The sequence below is a fragment of the Zeugodacus cucurbitae genome, chromosome 2, assembly GCF_028554725.1.
Source record: "Zeugodacus cucurbitae isolate PBARC_wt_2022May chromosome 2, idZeuCucr1.2, whole genome shotgun sequence".
In the NCBI taxonomy this organism is placed as follows: Eukaryota; Metazoa; Arthropoda; class Insecta; order Diptera; family Tephritidae; genus Zeugodacus; species Zeugodacus cucurbitae.
The window spans coordinates 15,910,276-15,929,469 of record NC_071667.1 but is presented as its reverse complement, the minus strand read 5'-3'; the positions used below and the strand labels follow the sequence as shown (position 1 = coordinate 15,929,469).

General features: G+C 34.1%; 1 protein-coding gene and 1 non-coding gene across 7 annotated transcripts; both read right to left on the bottom strand.

Annotated features, from left to right (window-relative positions):
- Window positions 1-1,118: 1,118 nt before the first annotated feature.
- LOC105219293 (esterase B1) lies at window positions 1,119-12,773 on the bottom strand. Of its 6 annotated transcripts, none has more exons than XM_029044936.2 (6): window positions 12,261-12,773; window positions 11,933-12,158; window positions 3,721-4,033; window positions 2,213-2,924; window positions 1,981-2,156; window positions 1,119-1,918 (listed from the first exon to the last, which is right to left on the bottom strand). In XM_029044936.2, exons 2-6 carry the CDS (start codon window positions 11,974-11,976, stop codon window positions 1,469-1,471), a joined length of 1,695 nt encoding a protein of 564 aa, XP_028900769.1. In that variant the 5' UTR covers window positions 11,977-12,158; window positions 12,261-12,773; the 3' UTR covers window positions 1,119-1,468. The 6 variants fall into 6 exon arrangements, with proteins under 6 accessions (XP_028900769.1, XP_054091924.1, XP_054091925.1 ...); XM_054235949.1 differs by having other exon boundaries at window positions 11,933-12,197; window positions 12,304-12,773; XM_054235950.1 differs by having other exon boundaries at window positions 12,304-12,773.
- Window positions 12,774-17,820: 5,047 nt separating this feature from the next.
- Trnay-gua (transfer RNA tyrosine (anticodon GUA)) lies at window positions 17,821-17,914 on the bottom strand. Its single transcript has 2 exons — window positions 17,878-17,914; window positions 17,821-17,856 (listed from the first exon to the last, which is right to left on the bottom strand). It is a non-coding gene; the product is annotated as a tRNA-Tyr (tRNA).
- Window positions 17,915-19,194: the final 1,280 nt, after the last annotated feature.

Here is a 19,194-nt window from a genome sequence, read left to right as displayed (position 1 = left end):
CGTAAGTCGCTCTCTCATTATTCCCGTCCTGATGTATGGCGCTGAAGCGTGGACGATGACAACATCCGATGAGACGACTCTTGGGGTTTTCGAGAGAAAGGTTTTGCGCAAGATTTATGGTCCTCTAAACATTGGCAACGGCGAATACCGCAGATGATGGAACGATTAGCTGTACGATTTATTCGACGACAGTTCAGCGAATAAAAAGACAGCGGCTACGCTGGCTAGGTCATGTTGTACAGATGGAAGAAAACACTCCAGCTCTGAAAGTATTCGATGCAGTACCCGCTGGAGGTTTCCAGTTGGCGCCAAAAAGCAAAAAGGAGGAATGAGTGGCGCGCTCTGGTGGATTCGGCTATAATCGCTTAAAGCGGTTCCTACGCCAAATATATATATATATAAATCTTCCGCAAAACCTTTCTCTCGAAAACGCCTAGTGCCGTCTCAACTGATGTTCACATCGTTCGCGGTTCTGCACCATAAAGCAGGACGGGAATGATAAGGGACTTGTAGAGTTTAATTTTGGTTCGTCGAGAGAGGACTTTACTTTTCAATTGCCTACTCAATCCAAAGTAGCGCCTGTTGGCAAGAGTGATTCTGCGTTGAATTTAAAGGCTGACATTGTTGGTGTTCTTAACGCTGGTTCCCAAGTAGACGAAACTATCTACTACTTCAGAGGTATGACTGTCAACAGTGACGTGGGAGCCAAGACGCGAGTGCGCTGACTGTTTGTTTGATGACAGGAGAGGAAACTAATTACTTAAATTAATATTGAATGTCATCCTTCTAACCGTAAATACGACTACTCAAATGTATACATGTATGTTGACTAGTTTAACGATGTTTGTTATATTGACTGACTTTTTAGCCAATTTAGGTATAATTATGAGAAATAGAGTAAATGCAGACAATGGAGCCAAAATCCACAAAAACTCAAGCTAGACATTCACCTAGTCACCTAGAAATCGGCTTAGACCCCATACCCCTATTTTAATCAAGTTTCAACAATACCTTAACTATTTCCACTCCTTTGAACTATGTAAATTGCGAGAGTATGAAATGTTCGGTTACACCCGAACTTACCTCTTCCGTACTTGCCACATTATCATTTACTAATATATCTCAGCATATATTTATTGTTCGAATAACACATACAATAACTAAAAGTATATCACTATATAAAAGGAATAACCTTAACATGCCACACCATTAATAATATAGACTGTATCACTGCATTTAATACTAAACTTTACAGTTACATAGATATTTCAAATGTATATAAATATATTTACAAGTGATAACTGATTGACATTAGAATCGTTGCTATTTAAATATCCAACCCTGGTAATATATGACATAAAACGTACACTTAACAAGAGAGTGGGAGAGCATGCTTCCTAAAAAATTAATAACATTGAGGTAGACCATCGGCCACACAGACGTGAAATCTCTCTGCACTGCAGTTCGTTCACAGTTTTCCCGGCGCATAAAATTCGCTCCACACTTTGATCTGGTCCATGCCAGGCAATTCAATAAATTCTAATTTCTCACTAATATTTAGACACTTAACGTCGCCCACATCACGTGTGACCGGCTCGAATATCAGATCATCCAGCATATCACAATTTGGATCGCTATTCGCTGCGAAACTCGTCCATATATCAACCATTGTGCGCGTAACTTCATACTCTTTGGAACCCTTCGGCGGTTTATGTGAAAATAAAGCATAAAAGAGATAGCAGAGATCATCACCATGACAAGTGCCCTGCACATTGCGACCACAGAGTATATTACGTATGGCATTGCCATCCCTTGAGTCATAATCGAAACGATACACATATGTCGGGGCGGTGCTGTGGCGTTGCCGAGCGAGCACCGTACGATAGATGGGTACCCAGAACTCACGATACGAATTCAGCTGTTAGATAGAGAGTAGCATAAATATTGGTAGTTTAACAGGGGTTATATAATAACACTCACCTCCAAAAATTTCATCATTGTCTTGCGGGAACACTCCTCATTGCCGAAGTATGTGCTTTTGATTCGGAGGCCACAAGCTTCTGCCGTTGCCGAATCACGTTCAAAACCGGCATCGATTGGCACAAGATTTTTGCAGTTTTTCACTTCATCTAGTGTTGCGGGACGTCGGGTTATTTCTGCGGAAAATAAAAATTTACTTTAATGTCATAAACTACAAGAATTCTTTACGCACCTGGATAAAATATTAAACCCTCAAAACTGGTACCACCAATAATGATTGGTATTTCATTGCTCCAAGTCTTTTTCATTAGCTCATACGGTGGCTCACTCAACACACATTGTTCCGTCCAATATGGTTCCACAGTTGGTACGAATGCAAAAAGTGTGCGATAGTGTTTCTCTTCTTTCGTTAACACCATACCATTACCGCGCACAAGATCAGGTCCTTTCGTATTTAATAGGTATTCGTACACATCCGTATCTATATCCCCGCCATGATAGCCTAACGCCTTAGCTAGTCGATAGGCCCAACGTTTGTTTTGCACATTCGCCCACGAGCAAAGTGCGCTACCAGACATTACGATACCTTTGTTTACTAGCCCCTTGGACTGTTCGCTAAGCAGGCATATATGTGTAGAAGCACCACCAGCACTTTCACCAAACACAGTAATGTTGTTTGTATCACCACCGAATGTTGCGATATTTTCTTTAACCCAACGTAGTGCCAATATTTGATCTTTGATCCCAGCATTTCCGGGTACTTTCACATTGGGATCGTCCAAACATAGGAAACCGAATGGTCCCAGTCGATAGGCAATTGTCACCAACACGATGTCTTTGTGCATGAAAAAGTCTGGGCTGTACATGTCGCGTGTGGCCTCACCAATTTGAAAGCCACCACCATAAATCCAAACCATAACAGGTTGAGGTTTTTCTGGTTTGATCTATAAAAAAACAATAATGATACATTACTAAAATAAATATATTTGTTAAATTATTTTTTGAAATATTTTAAAAGCGGCTGTAGCCCCAAAAGTAAGGCGAAAAACTCTATCCATCTATTGTGTGGATCAGAGCTTTATATAGTAGAAGTAAGCAATATACTCATATTCTTATATATAGTCCTAGGTAATATTTGAAAAAAATTAACCCCAATCTTGTAAAGTTTCACTAACGTCTGATATACTGATATACAGTTGAACTGAAAGTCTATATCGAAGTTCTCCATATCTCGAACTATTAAATTGGCAATAGACGTGAAATTTCACACAAATTAACTTCCATAACTCGAATGTCTCTTTAATCGAAGTTTTTTTTTGTAGATTATGGTGATTCGTGTTAGGGAAATTCAACTATAGTATCAAACTGACCGAAGCAGTTCTTCTGAATTCAGACCGATTTACCAGAGTTGTTCTATGGATATATTTTATCTTGACGCATAATTTTTGAGGGTATATAGAATCTAAAACTACCTAGGAAGAGATTGTAAAGTCAATAAATACATTATATGCACTGCCGAATTTCTTCAAAAAACTTCGATGGGTTTTATTTTTAATAATAAAAAATTTTAAAGGATACTAATAAGAGATCCACCACTAATAACTCAGTGGCCGATAAGAGATTCGAGTCATAACCTTCCAGATTCATTATGGTATGTATTATATTACTATTTGCAAACATAAAATGGAGTCGATTTATATCAGATTTGTGGTGAAGTGTTAAAAGTCACTTAATACTTACATTCTTTGTAAACACATTCAAGTACAAGCAATCCTCCGATCCTTTATATTTACGAAATATAACATTTGTCTGTAGCGGTTTCTCGGCGGGGCCAGTGCCATCCAGTACGCCGTGCCAAGGTTCAGCCGGTACGGGAGCGCGAAAACGCAGCTCACCCAGTGGTGGTTTCGCATAAGGTATGCGCTCGAAGCTGAAATAAGAATCACCCCAAATGGTGAGCCGTTTCACGCCTTTCACCTCGCCTTTGGTGGTCTTGGCCACCTCATAGATATTAGTAGTGTGTTTGCTTTGTTCATATTTAAACTCGAGAGCCCTGAAATGAAAATAAAAACTTTATTTAGCGAATATTATGCAAATGGCAAACGTTGCCGGATTATTTATAGCGAATTTAAGCAAATTAAATTTTTTTATTGTGTAAACGATGCCAAGCAAAACGTACTTAATGCAAATCATATATCGTATGTATGTATGTTGCTGCTGCTATAAAACTGGCTAGTGCACAAAATAAATCTTCACGCATGCGCAATACTAATCAAATTGCAGCGCTAAATACTCTCCGTGAGCGTTTCGAATTTTCACTTTTACGCGTTTTTCGTTAAATATTATATATTTACTGTGATTATTGTTTATGTTGCCGATCGTATGCTTTGCCGGCATACACAGGCAGCCAACAACTTGTCATGCCAGCGGCTTTAAGTGTAAACTTGAATATGTAAGTACGATTAGCGGTTTCGGCACACAATTGAAAGTAAAACAAACAATGTAAAAAATAAACAAAAGATACGAACAAAAAATAAATTCAAGTTTCAATAGTGGCAAACAGCGGCGACAGCCCATCAACGTGACAAATTTGTAAATATCAGACAAAAGCACGGAAAGTTAAAAAGCGTCATGGAGCGCATGTTGTAAGCTTTAGAGTGTGAATCAAAATATTCGTCTTGCTCTCGTCGCACATGAACTTTATCTTATTGCCTTTAAACGAGTGTAGTTTTAGTTTTTGTAATTCACCTTCGTGACGCATTTTACAATTTTCATTGCAAACTTCATGTGCATTAATTTCATCGTCAATAGCGTCCAGTTTAGTTATGTGCATATGTATGTATATGGAAGGTAATCGCATGCAATTTTATTAAGTAGGTAATTCTATTGCATAAATATATATGTATTTATCTGACCTACTTACTAAATTTTGAACAGTTTCCCTTTTATTCTTACATTCCTTAAGTTACCAGATTTACTCTCACCACATTTACTTTAATGAGTTGCGGTGATTTGACAGTGACAGTTCTTCCCGTTCTTCTATAACGTTAGAACTATAAACCTCCGAAATAGACTTTTGCATTTGGGCTGGTTGGTTCACACGATATTTGAAAAATTTAGTTAGTGATAGCTTTGTTGGTATTTTAGAGTCCCTTAGTCTAGCATTTAGAATTGGGAATGTGCGATAAATGATTTCCAGAATCCAATATTTGAAATATGATCATGATGTCAGTCGAATAGACTATAATGACAACGGGTCTATCTCAAAATTGATCGATTGTGAGAAGAGTTCGGTAATCGTGTCATCTATGTACATACCATATTCATAATAATTTGACAAGGCTTGGTTTAAACTCCATTTGGTTTGCCATTTGATAACGAACAGAATTACTTTGTAACAACGTTTCTTTCTGACAAATAGACAGCTCTTCTGTACCATCTTTTTAATGAAATTAAAGGTTTTTGGTGATTTTCCTTACTGAATTAAAGCATTTTTAGTAGTTTTCAACATAACCTTTGTATGGGAGGTAGTACCTGTATGTGGTAGTACCTAAAAGAAACGATTTTAGAAAGTTTATTTGATATAGCGTTTGTAATTTACTATATATGTACAAAAAACTTAGTAGGGGCGGGGCCACGTACACTTCTCCAAAAAAATTCCATTCAAATATGCCTATTTATAGTGCGATCCTTTGTACAAATTTTATTTCTATAGCTTTATTTATTTCTTAGTTATGGCACTTTATATGTTCCGGTTTTCGCCATTTTGTGGGCGTGTCAGTGGTCCGATTACGCCCATCTTCGAAAGCAGCCTTCCTGGTGCCAAGAAACAAGTGTGCTAAGTTTCATCAAGATATCTTAATTTTTACTCAAGTTACAGGGTGGGTGCACAGACGAACGGACGGACCGACAACTTTGTTGCGAGAGTAAAAAAGTATGAAACATATTGACGTAGTTCTCAACTCGCTCAACTTAACAAAAAATTTATTGAGCAAGTAATATGCAAATTGGTAATATCGCATATTCCATTCATAAGGTTTAATTTACACAATCGGTGTTTGCAGTAAACAATTACATTTAAGTGACTTTAATTACCAATAATTATAATCTTTATAAACGAATATTTAGTGAATAATTTTTTTAGTTCTATGAATGATTAATCAAACAGCAATAAGTTATGAATTGCCTACGTCGCACCTGTAAATGCAAATTATAAATGGCAAATGGTAAAAAAAAATATAAAGGCATCGGAAATCATTTGGTTTGACAAAAAGCATTCAAAGGTTTGACTTGAATGCAAGTGGTCGAGATATAAAAAAAACTACAGAAAGGAATAAAGCTAAATCATTGTCTTTGACTCAACCAATTATGAAGTAAGCCACATATACCTACTGGTATAATTAAATGTAGATAGAATAGTAAGTGATTATACCAGTTTATTTGAAGCGCATATATTTTGAATTAAACTGGAAAGCTTTGCCTTTGTTATCTCCTGTAAATTGTGACAATATACTCAATCGCTCATATTTAGCAAGCAGTAATTGTGGTGAATCGAACAAGCCTTTTAAAGTATGATTTTATGGCTGTAAATATAAAATAGGTTACAACTGCATTGTACAGACACGTAATGATTCAATTAAGATATGCATTTGCCAAACCAACTCTGGTATATAAAAAACAATAATCAATATATATATATATGTATATATGGAGTCGGATTTTAAATATACAAATTTCTCATGACTCATGCAAGTACAGTGTACTACTTTATTATTTCCATAAAATGGCTACAATTGAATGCATTTATCATTGCACAATTGCAGCGCGACGGGAATATAAAATGCTTCATAAATTTAATTATAATAAATTTAATATCTATGTTTGTTTAACTGTAAGTTATTTGCGTCCAGTAAGTGATGCCCAGTAGCACAACAATACAACAATTATAGTAAATGTAGGTTCGTAAAAACTTTGAACTATAAGTATGTACAAATACCGCACTAGAAAATAACTGCGCTCTGGAGCATCAAATACATTTCACTTCGCGTGCTTATTTGTATTGAGGTGTGTCTTTGTATGTCAAGAAACGTGAGTTTCACAAAACTGAATAAAAGCTACAAATTAATAATATATAACAGGCTGACTTTTGAGTTTATGTGTACTCAGAATATACGAAGGAAGCCTTGGTCTCGTTTCCAAAAAAATTCTAAACTCATGGAAAATGTGTATACTAGACAATTACATACATATGTACGTCCAATAGAGTTTCGGATATGTAAAGTTTGCATTCATTATGTCAAATTCAGCTACAGTTGAAGCCCAAACAATGGAAATGGTCATTTGTTTATTTCAGTAATCATTTATAGCAACTCTTTTCATGTCTAATTGGCAACCTGATAAAGCAAATCAGAGTTTTGCTTTGTTAATCAAGTTGCTGTGAAATGTTACCACATTTGAAATTGACAGATTTTGTCATTTTTCATTCAAATTTGTCATATCAAAATATATACATATGTACATATTTTATAATGAAAATTTATAACACATTTAAGTAAAGAGGAAGTAGGATTTGAAAGATATTTGGAATCTTACTTCCTTAGATAAACCAAAAGATACGCGCTAATGAACCCATAAAATTATCCATTTTGTAAATTAAAATTGTGGAAAATTGAAAGCCCATTAGACAACTCCGATATCAATTCACCATCAGCGTTTAATCTTATCGGTTATCATAAATTTGTTAATACGTGCATATTCATGCTTATATATTGGAATGAGGGTAGCATGACAAAGCTAGTTAACTTTTAAGCAACTTGGTTGGCAACAATTGGCAATAATCAGTTAGTGGATGTTTAGTATTAAGTTGTGTATTTGAAAATGATTTTATAGAGATCAACTGATGTAGTTCGCTTCGAACGAATCTTGTGGCCTAATTAATAGTATATTTTGTTATTATTATCTATAAGTTCTATTACCACAGTGTACTAAATATTACTGTCATTAATTAATGGTTTTCTAAATGATGTTGAGTACATATTTGAACAATCAATGCGGAGCATTAAGGTCATCAAAATCAAATTGAGATGGATCAGAAAGTGTAGATAAAAACAATGAAAGAGTTTAGATATGGTTAAATAATAACTTTTTCGCACAGGAGCTAATTCATCAATTAAAAGGCCTTTGCTCGATTAAAGCGATTGATTTTGAACGATTTACCATACAAAATAAAAAGCTGAATTTTCTACATTAATTTTTAATCGACTTGAAAATGAAATGCAACTCTGCGACAAAGAATGTATTTGTTTTTTTATAAAATACTATTAATATTAGATGACGCTGCTGGAATAATGGATGTGGTTATTGAGAAAATAGCTCTTGTTGAAACTTGCCAACTTCTTATAAAAATCAAAAATAGAAATGTATAAAAGCTGATCGATCATCGAGTAGCCGACAGTGTGAAGAACAAAGGCTGGTTTCTCAATTAAAAATGTAATTGATCAATTAATTTGACTGTGCAATAAGGTTATAAAAATTTAGAGATAGAGCAGGGTAACGTAAGATTACCCTGATTAACTTTAATACGTATGAATATTTAAAATTGAAGAATATGGGAAAGAAAGCTTGAAGTACACATGATTTAACAGATTTAGAAAATACGATAAATTGACACTAGAAAAATAGAATTAACCAACACTTTAGGTCAGTGCTGTTTTTAAATAAAGTCGACAGAGAAAATGTCATCCTCCATAGAGAGCAGAGCGGAGCTTAAAAGCTTTGAGACCATTTAGTATTTCGGAGTCTTTCTATTCTAGCTATCGATAAAAACAATGCAATGTTAGGAGAATTAAGTACCGGTAAAAGTAAATCTACATAATTTTTTTTCTCAAAAGCTGATATTATTATCAAAGAACATTCATATATTAATTTGATTTAATATTTATGGACTTTGTTACGGCTTAACAGTTTCTGATTAGACTTTCATAAAATTTTAATTGTGTTTAAAGATCGAACAAAGCACAATAAAAGCTTGTAGTGATGATGTATGTCAGTACAGTTGATCTCCTTTTTGGGGATGGTAAAAAATAATACATATCAAAGTTCCGTCATTAATCGCTGTGTCTTCTTTTTTCTTGCTTCTTCATACAGCTTCATTTATTTGTTTACGTATTGAAATTGTTGCAACCTTTTCACTGGCTTTCGAATCTGAGATTTGTATTATTTGGTTTAAACCTAATTTAGAATTTATTAAATTATATTAACAGCAACAGATTTGTGACGTACTGACGTATGAAATTTTGATTTTATTGCAAAACAGTATACAATTAAAATAAAAAATCCGTGTAAAAAGAGTACAACCGTGTAAAAATGGTATCTGGGAAGTGTAAAACCGTGTAAAAAAAACGTGCAAAAAAAAACCGTGTAAAAAGGAGATCAACAGTATTGTCCAAGTTAATGCGCACCCTTGTAGGAACTATAAATACAGTAAAAGCTCCTTATTCGCGCTTCCTTTATTCGTGTTTTCACTATTCGCGGATTAAAAAAATGAGACCCAATTTCTATATTCGCGACTAAAAATTTTTTTATTCGCGGATCTAATAAGCACATAAAGGGTGATTTTTTAAGAGCTTGATAACTTTTTAAAAAAAAAATTGGTTCGGTTCTTTATTTGAAACGTTAGATTGGTTCATGACATTTACTTTTTGAAGATAATTTCATTTAAATGTTGACCGCGGCTGCGTCTTAGGTGGTCCATTCGGAAAGTCCAATTTTGGGCAACTTTTTCGAGCATTTCGGCCGGAATAGCCCGAATTTCTTCGGAAATGTTGTCTTCCAAAGCTGGAATAGTTGCTGGCTTATTTCTGTAGACTTTAGACTTGACGTAGCCCCACAAAAAATAGTCTAAAGGCGTTAAATCGCATGATCTTGGTGGCCAACTTACGGGTCCATTTCTTGAGATGAATTGTTCTCCGAAGTTTTCCCTCAAAATGGCCATAGAATCGCGAGCTGTGTGGCATGTAGCGCCATCTTGTTGAAACCACATGTCAACCAAGTTCAGTTCTTCCATTTTTGGCAACAAAAAGTTTGTTAGCATCGAACGATAGCGATCGCCATTCACCGTAACGTTGCGTCCAACAGCATCTTTGAAAAAATACGGTCCAATGATTCCACCAGCGTACAAACCACACCAAACAGTGCATTTTTCGGGATGCATGGGCAGTTCTTGAACGGCTTCTGGTTGCTCTTCACCCCAAATGCGGCAATTTTGCTTATTTACGTAGCCATTCAACCAGAAATGAGCCTCATCGCTGAACAAAATTTGTCGATAAAAAAGCGGATTTTCTGCCAACTTTTCTAGGGCCCATTCACTGAAAATTCGACGTTGTGGCAGATCGTTCGGCTTCAGTTCTTGCACGAGCTGTATTTTATACGGTTTTACACCAAGATCTTTGCGTAAAATCTTCCATGTGGTCGAATAACACAAACCCAATTGCTGCGAACGGCGACGAATCGACATTTCACGGTCTTCAGCCACACTCTCAGAAACAGACGCAATATTCTCTTCTGTACGCACTGTACGCATTCGTGTGGTTGGTTTAATGTCCAATAAAGTAAACTGAGTGCGAAACTTGGTCACAATCGCATTTGCTCACTTGGTCGATTATGTAGACCATAAATCGGACGTAAAGCGCGAAACACATTTCGAACCGAACACTGATTTTGGTAATAAAATTCAATGATTTGCAAGCGTTGCTCGTTAGTAAGTCTATTCATGATGAAATGTCAAAGCATACTGAGCATCTTTCTCTTTGACACCATGTCTGAAATCCCACGTGATCTGTCAAATACTAATGCATGAAAATCCTAACCTCAAAAAAATCACCCGTTACATAATAATAAAATTATTCCAATAGGTATCCAACCCAATATTCTTGTCGAATGGACTAATAAAAAAGCAAAATATATCTTATTACAAGAAAATGTTAAATATTCCACTATTTTCGCAATATTTTTGAACTTTCGGTAATATATCCATATAGAAGGGGCTCGCATGGAACTGAACACAACCTATTGAAGAAGAGGCTTCAACAAGCACTGGAAACGTGACATTCAATTTAAAAAATCTTAGTGAAGGTTTAAGAATGGCGAATGAGCTCTGCCATTTCTTTATGAACATTGATCCGTCTATGGAACGAAGTCTAATTTTTAAGAGACAAATTGCTAATGCGACTGCTGTGTATCAGTCTGAATTGAAGGAGCTTTTGAAAACTGCTAAGCAAGAAAAAATTACAAAATTCTTCAATCCATTGCCTAAGCCTATAATATATATAATTAGTTAAAATGTTCAAAAACTTCAATGAAATCATTTTTTATATACCTATTTGTTTTTTTATGTCACCTAGGAACACATTCCCTATAATCCCATATAAATTACTATCCAGTATTCACGGTTTCTGTATTCGCGGCATATTTATTGAACATATACCACGCGAATAAAGAGCTTTTAATGTACCTATAAACATAAATATACGTAAGTGTGCACGCGAAATAAGTAACTGTTTGAACTTTTATAGAAAGATTCATCTCACTAAAATAATCAGTAACTACAAAAAAGTTTAATTATTTAGAAACGGCACGGCATGCTGGCGAATTATTATAAAATCACAACAATGTAATTTGCCACCTGCCAACAGCAGCAGCAGCCACTGCTCGGTGTCAGCGCGGTCGCTTGCGGTCATTGTGCAAATTTTTCGAGCTGCGAGCGGATGTGCGCACATACATACTAGTATTTACATATATATGCACATTTCGATTCAACAAAATTTGCATAACGGTAGTATGTTTGGCGGATTTCGTTTGCATGTTTAAATGTTTGAAAGTTATATATACATAATTATATGTAAATATTTTTTTATATAAGCATATTTGTATTTGTAATTTCCATTGAACTCACTTAAAGGTCAGCTTTAACATATCCATAAATGAGAGTGAACTCATTTTGTGTGCGTCTATTAAGCTCTTAAACTTTTGGAGAGAAACTTTTCAAAATCGTTTGTTTTATGAATTTATTTAATTCTACACAGCTTAGATGGTTTTAAATTACCGTTGCACTTTAACACTTTCTGAATTTATTATACGTTATTTTGTGTGTTTTATGTGTAATTACGCTTTTATTACTACTATTATTTAATGAATTTTTGATAAAGTTTATCAACAAGCTATACATACATATATATTATAAGCTTATATTTAGAGAAATGTGTATATATATAATCGTATACCGATATCGCACTCGCTCCACACACAAATTATATATGTACGTACGCTTTATGTGTAAACAACAACAATACTGGCAAACACAAATAGCTGAATCACTTGATTACAAAATCTAACGAAGTTACCAAAAACGTCTAAAAGCCAGCGGCTTTGACCAAAAAGTTGGTAAGTGTGCCAGCGCTGCACAATCAAATGGAAATCAACTAACAAACTGGTTGTACTACATATATGAAGTTGTTGTTGTAGTTATGTATTTATATTCGCAATGTTAGCTGAGCGTTTCGTACACGTTTTTGTTTTCGTTTTCTTATTGAAAAAATTTGATCATCAAAAGCATTGAAATGAAGTAGAAATCCAGAGCAAAGCAAAAATGCAACTTCTTCGCTACGATTAGCAGCTAAAAAGGAAAGCACAAAACACCACTTCAAATAATTATTGTCACTAAAAACACTTTCGCTTAACGGAATGCGCGCAGCCAGCTAGTGCTATGTACTGCTGGATTGTGACTGAAGCAAAGTGTTTGCTGTAATAGCGAATGAAGGCCGTGAGTTCTCCACAAAGTTACATGAAAGCGCCCACCACATACAATGGCATAGCGATCATGCACTTCTTGCAGTGAAAGAGCGTAAATCACAGGTGAGCAGTAGGCTCCAACAGCTGAGTGCCGTGGCGCTTGCAGTTGTGCTCTCCCCTTTCGCTCTCTCTCTCACTCATTTCTCGCTAACTTGTGTACATACATTGTTGTTTATTGTGTTTCGTTCGAATCAAGCCGGTTGGTGTCATTGAGGGAATATTTTTATTATGTTTTTTTCAGGTGGCAACTTCTTGTGGATCGTGTACAAAAGCTTTGAAAGCGCATTTTTACTTAGGTGGGGTTCACAGTTTTAACTCTAGTGTACAACTAAGCGACTGTAAGTAATAAAAAATAATTATTTTAATAACTGTTAGTAGACGATTGAATTCGCGAATGTCTTGACTTAGGTTATTTTACTCAGTGTGAATAATTGCCACTAATTGACTTATAGCTTTTTCACACAGACAAATTAATTGATCAATTAAAATTTTGATTGAGAAACCAGTTTTTGCCATTCTCACTGCTGGTTACTCGATAACCGATCAGTTGCTACACATTTTTGCATTTTGCATTTCATAAGAAGTTGGTAAGTGTAATCAGCTGATAGCTATTTTTGCAGCGACATCTACCGTCGCGTAGTATGAACAACAAATCGCAGATAAAGAACGTATGTGTATATATTATAATCACAAATACGGTCTTTGTCGCAGAGTTGCATTTCATTTTCCAGTCCAATTCAATTAAAAATTAATGTAGTTTTTTATCTTGTATGGTAAATCGATCTTAATCAGCTTTTTAATCGAGCAGAGGCCGGTTAATTGATCAATTAGGTCCTGTGTGAAAAGACTATTAGACGTATTTCAATTTTAGACACTAGGTCTTCCTTCGAAATGTAAACAATTTGAACTAACTCTTTTTAGGTAAATTTGAGAGGAAATTCAGAAAGTTGTAATTCCATTATTTTAATTATTTTATTGGAAGTACCTGGTTCTCCTAGGCCCACCACTATTCTGTATATCATAATTCCAGATCGGTTCAGGAATTTGCGAATATAGCTAAAATCGATCGAAACATGCAACAAAAAGTGTTGATACTTTCACTTAGAATAAATTACTTATTAAAATAATATTTTAATTTTTCAAAAACACTTGAACTTCCATAACACGATCTTATACCTATAACGCGAAGTTCTCGAACTCTTGAATTAGCAAAAAAAAACAAATTGCATACAAATTACCTTTCGTAACTCGGAAGTCTCTCTAACGAGAGAGTATGGTGATTCGAGTTAGGGAACTTAACCCGTTACTGCCCAGAACTTTTTTCGTTTCAGATTTTGGTGAAGTTAAGTAGACTGATGCATTTTGACCTCCTGAGCATGCAAATGAAGTCCGTTTTACGATTCATTATGTAACTTTTCCAAAATATGTGAAAAACTAGCGTTACCATATGGTAACCGTGGGTCGCCTAGGGTACTGGTTTTTTGTTCGCGTTTTATCTTATTTTTGTATTTTTCGTTGCAATTGGGAATCGCTTACGAAGTATTTGTACACTGTTTTTAAACACATATAGATATGAATATTTTCGTTTATATGTATATATATTTTAATGCCCAAGGTTAATTTAATTCACATTTTATAGTTTGTTTAATTTTCTATCGATTGGTGTTATTAATTTTAAAATCGGTTGAAAAATAAGCATTACATAGAAAAATGAGATTTTTTGACCTTTGATTATGTCAGCTTATTTTAAAAGCGTATAATTTCACGAATTGAACTCACAATGATTTAAATTAAAAAATTCTGAAAAGCTATAAGATAACGGCTTATAGTTTGTAGTTTTGTAGTGTAGCTTACAAGTTATTCATGAAAATATAGCGGTACATATTGCGTTACTATATGACAATCGTGGGTTAATTCGGGTTAAGCTGTATGTTTGTTTATTCAAATTCAAGAATGTAAAACAGCAATGTCATATTGTGAAAACGTAATAATTATATAAAATCATATTTGTATAACTTTTGTAATATTTAATACAATTTATAAAATTATTGCTTAACGCATTTCTTCTGAAGCCAGTCACTTAAATTAATAAATTATGTGATGATTATTTAAACGAAAATTTTAACTAATTCTATAATGGATACATTTGGATTTAAAAAATAAATTATAATTATAATTTAAATTATTTACACGAAAACCCTAAATAAATAAGAAAAAATACTGACGATAAGTATATCGCTTTTGCGGTAATTTCTAAATACATATAACATTAGTTAATTACATAATTTGTGTATATATTTCGAAGTATTTGTTTTGTGTATTTTTTTCGTCATAAAATAAAAAGCGAATTTGTTAAATATGATTTAATATAATAATAACAAGATAATCATCGTAGCCAACTGAGTGTAAATTTCACAATTTTAGACATTCGTTTTATTTGAGCGTGCTATTAATTATTATTTTATAATTTACATTTTAGAACTTTTTATTAGTATTTTTTTTTGTGGCTTGCGCTAACTTTACGAATAACTTCTAAATTACGAATAACTGCTAATGCGGAACATTTATTGAAAAACTTGTAAACAGAATATTGAATTGTTGTTAATTACTCGCCAATTACTGTAAATTTGCACACAATTTATTTATGTATGTAAATAAGCAGTACAAATTTTTGGTTTTCTATTTCAATTAAAACATAGCATAACACAATCGTTTTTACTTATGTGACATACTAACTATTAACATTTGTTTATCTATGCTCATATATATAACAAATTTTTAACTAGTAATCATACGCGAAGCCTGTCATTAACTATACATCCATTATTGTTTTTATTAGTAAGTTTTGGAGTTATGTCAGAAACTAGTTTTATGCGTTGAGAGTGAATGTCGTCACATCAGCTGCTTTGAACGATTATCTTTTCCATTCAAGCAGTTCATGTTCAAGGCTATGTGCGTGGAAGCTCATATTTGTATATATAAGTATATGTACGTATATTTTTGTCTACATATATGTATGAATCTAATAATTTATTGTAGTTTATTGCGTCATTATGTACTCAAAGAGAAAGGGTAAGAAAATGTATATAGGAAAAAAACAAGTTTTTGAAAAATTTTATGAAGAATTTTATACACAAACTATAATATCATCTGCGCTTTTCCAACACTCTTGATACCCATATTGTTGTTGGCTTAAAATTTTCAACAAACTTAAAAGAAACAAGTAAGGACGGGCTAAGTTCGGTTTAACCGAACATTTTATACTCTCGCAATTTATTTATTTAACTTTATTTATATTAATAATACAAAATTTGACCCACATATTCGTCATATATAGTGCATAAAGTCCATTGAAAGTTGGAAACCATAATATTAGGTTAGAAGCACCGAGGTCCTATAGTTCGATATATGGGGTCTTAAAAACCTATGGTCCGATTTCGGCGATTTTTAGAATGGGGCTGTAACACTACAAACATAGTATTTTTGCAAAGCTCTGCACCGATATCTTCACTAGTGCTTACTTTGTATATTGTAAAGTAAGCGATTCAGATAGTCTTCAAAGTTCTGGTATATAAGAAGTAGGCGCGGTTGTGAAGCGATTTGGCCTATTTTCACAACATATAATTGGGATGTAAGGAAACTATTATAAACCAAGTTTTATTGAAATCGGTCGAGTAGTTCCTGAGATATGGTTTTTGACCCATAAGTGGGCGACGCCACGCCCATTTTCCATTTTGTAAAAAAATCTGAGTGTAGCTTCCATCTGCCATTTCTTATGTGAAATTTAGGGTTTCTGACGTTTCTCGTTAGTGAGTTAACCCACTTTTAGTTATTTTCAACCTAACCTTTGTATGGAATGGTGGCGTGGATATTATCCCATTTCTGTAATTTTTGGACTGTATAAGGAAATGGCTAAAAAAATAGACTGCAGAAAGTTTGGTTTATATATCTTCATTGGTTTGCGAGATATATACAAAAATCCTATTTGGGGGCGGGGCCACGCCCACTTCCCTCATAGTGCCATCCTTCATACCAAATTTTATTTCCCTAGCTTTATTTATGGCTTAGTTATGGCACTTTATGTGTTTTCGGTTTTCGCCATTTTGTGGGCGTGGCAGTGGTCCGATTTTTCTCATTTTCGAAAGCAACCTTCCTATGGTGCCAAGAAATAAGTGTGCCAAGTTTCATCAAGATATCTTAATTTTTACTCAAGTTACAGCTTGCACAGACGGACGGACGGACGAACAGATAGACATTCGGATTTGAACTCCACTCTTCATCCTGATCACTTTGGTATATATAACCCTATATCTAACTCGTTTAGTTTTGGGTGTTACAAACAACCGTTATGTGAACAAAACTATAATACTCTCTTTAGCAACTTTTGTTGCGAGAGTATAATAAATAGTTCTTCATAAATCAAACTCTTGAATTGGCAATAGAAGTTAAATTTCAAATACATAAATTACCTTCCATAATTTGAAATCTCTCTAACTCGAATTTTTTTGTTGATTATAATGATTCGAGTTAGGGAACTTCAACTGTATAATAATTTAAAATTTATTTTTATATCAACACTTCAACGTTTCTGATAGAAAATCTACAAAAAACTTGGCCACCCTTCCAGTACTATTTTGAGTTTAAAAATTCATTAGGTTTTCAATTTCAAATCCATATCACACAAATTTCGAAAAAAATACTTTCAATTTTAGATAATCTTATACATATATAGCTCGAAGCTGTAACAATGGGTCCAATTCACTAGTTGGGCTTAAACTTGGTATTTGTTCCTATACGATCGGAATCAAAAATTGGTATGTCTTAATGATCAATTTAAGTTAAGAGAAAGGTTTCAGCAGACATTTAACTAAATCTGAAGTTTTAGTACATATTTTCTACAATAATTATATATTAAATATTAGAATTTACCGTTATTTTTGAATTATCTATAAAAATATAATAATTTTGATTTTCCAAAAGAAATGGATGGAATCCTTCGAGCCGGATTTGAACCAGCGACCTATGGATTTCTACTTAGCGTTTATCTTTCTACAGTCCACCGCTCTACCAACTGAGCTATCGAAGGCTATATGTTATCACCGATTTATTTGGGCTATGCAGCAGTCAATATTGTTTGTGTAAATCTATTTGTATTTGGAGTTAATAGTTCATATGTTTGCTTATGTGTTTCTTATCGTTTGCGAAGAGCTGATAATGTTGTACTTGGTGTTTCTTTGCTATCTATGTGAGTATTTAATTATTATCATTAATATGTATGTATGTAGGTTCAGTGCATTCCTACAGGTTTTGTGTTTGGATGAAATTAATACCCACAGCTGATAGACAAATGAAAATTGATAATGACTTGAGATTGTCTCTGTACGGTTTACTTTACAAACCGTGATATGAATTTCAATATTTGTTGTTTTTCTTTCGAAAATATACAGTGATATCGGCAATGTTTGGACCCAATTTGATTATGTAGCCATCTGAAGTTTTTACAATTGAAATTTTCGTAAAAAGCTGACATCCATTCATTCCATCTTGAGAGTGGTAATCGAATGTTTCCTTCTCTTCAATTCCTAAAGCATGTATTGTAACTAATTTTGGATTTCTTTGTTAAATATTTGCGCTTAACATGCCTGTTTGATGTTTGTTTAAATAATAGCCTTTTCACACAGCCAAATTAATTGATCAATTAAAATTTTAATTGAGAAAACAGTTTTTGCCCTTCACACTGCCGGCTACTCGATAATAGGCTACCTGTTATATATTTTTGTCTTTGTTTCTCATAACAAGTTGGTAAGTTTCATCAGCTGATTGCTTTTTTATTATTTATTTCCAGCATCGTCATCTACCGTCGTGTATCGTGTACAACAACTCGCAGACAAGGAACCTATAATATAATACAAATACTATCTTTGCCGCAGAGTTGCATTTCATTTTCATGTCGATTAAAATCCAATTAAAAATTAATATAAAAAATTAGATTTTTATTTTGTATAATAAATCGATCTAAATCAGCGTTTTAATCGAGCAGAGGCCGGTTAATTGATCAATTAGCCCCTTGCGAAAAGGCAATAAGACTTTAAATATAATTTGTCACGCTTTAAGTGTTAATAGTTGGGTCAAGTCTCAGTCACATCTCTTCAGCTGTTATAATTTTGTCCAGCTGTTATAATTTATGGTCCCTTAAACATTGGCAACGGCGAATACCCCAGAAGATGATATGATGAACTGTATGTGTTGTTCGACGACATAGACATAGTCCAGCGAATAAAAAAACAGAGGCTACGCTGGCTGGGTCATGTTGTTCGAATGGATGAAAGTGCCCCAGCTCTGAAAATTTTCGATGCAGTACCCGCT

Bases quoted from the DNA above. Each gene is read 5' to 3' on its own strand.
- LOC105219293 (XM_029044936.2), bottom strand. From the start codon at position 11,976: ATGAGTTCACTCTCATTTATGGATATGTTAAAGCTGACCTTTAA. The intron at 4,034-11,932 runs GTGAGTTCAATG...TTTTCATTTCAG, and splicing joins ATGTTAAAGCTGACCTTTAA to GGCTCTCGAGTTTAAATATG. The intron at 1,919-1,980 runs GTGAGTGTTATT...TCTATCTAACAG, and splicing joins CAATGATGAAATTTTTGGAG to CTGAATTCGTATCGTGAGTT.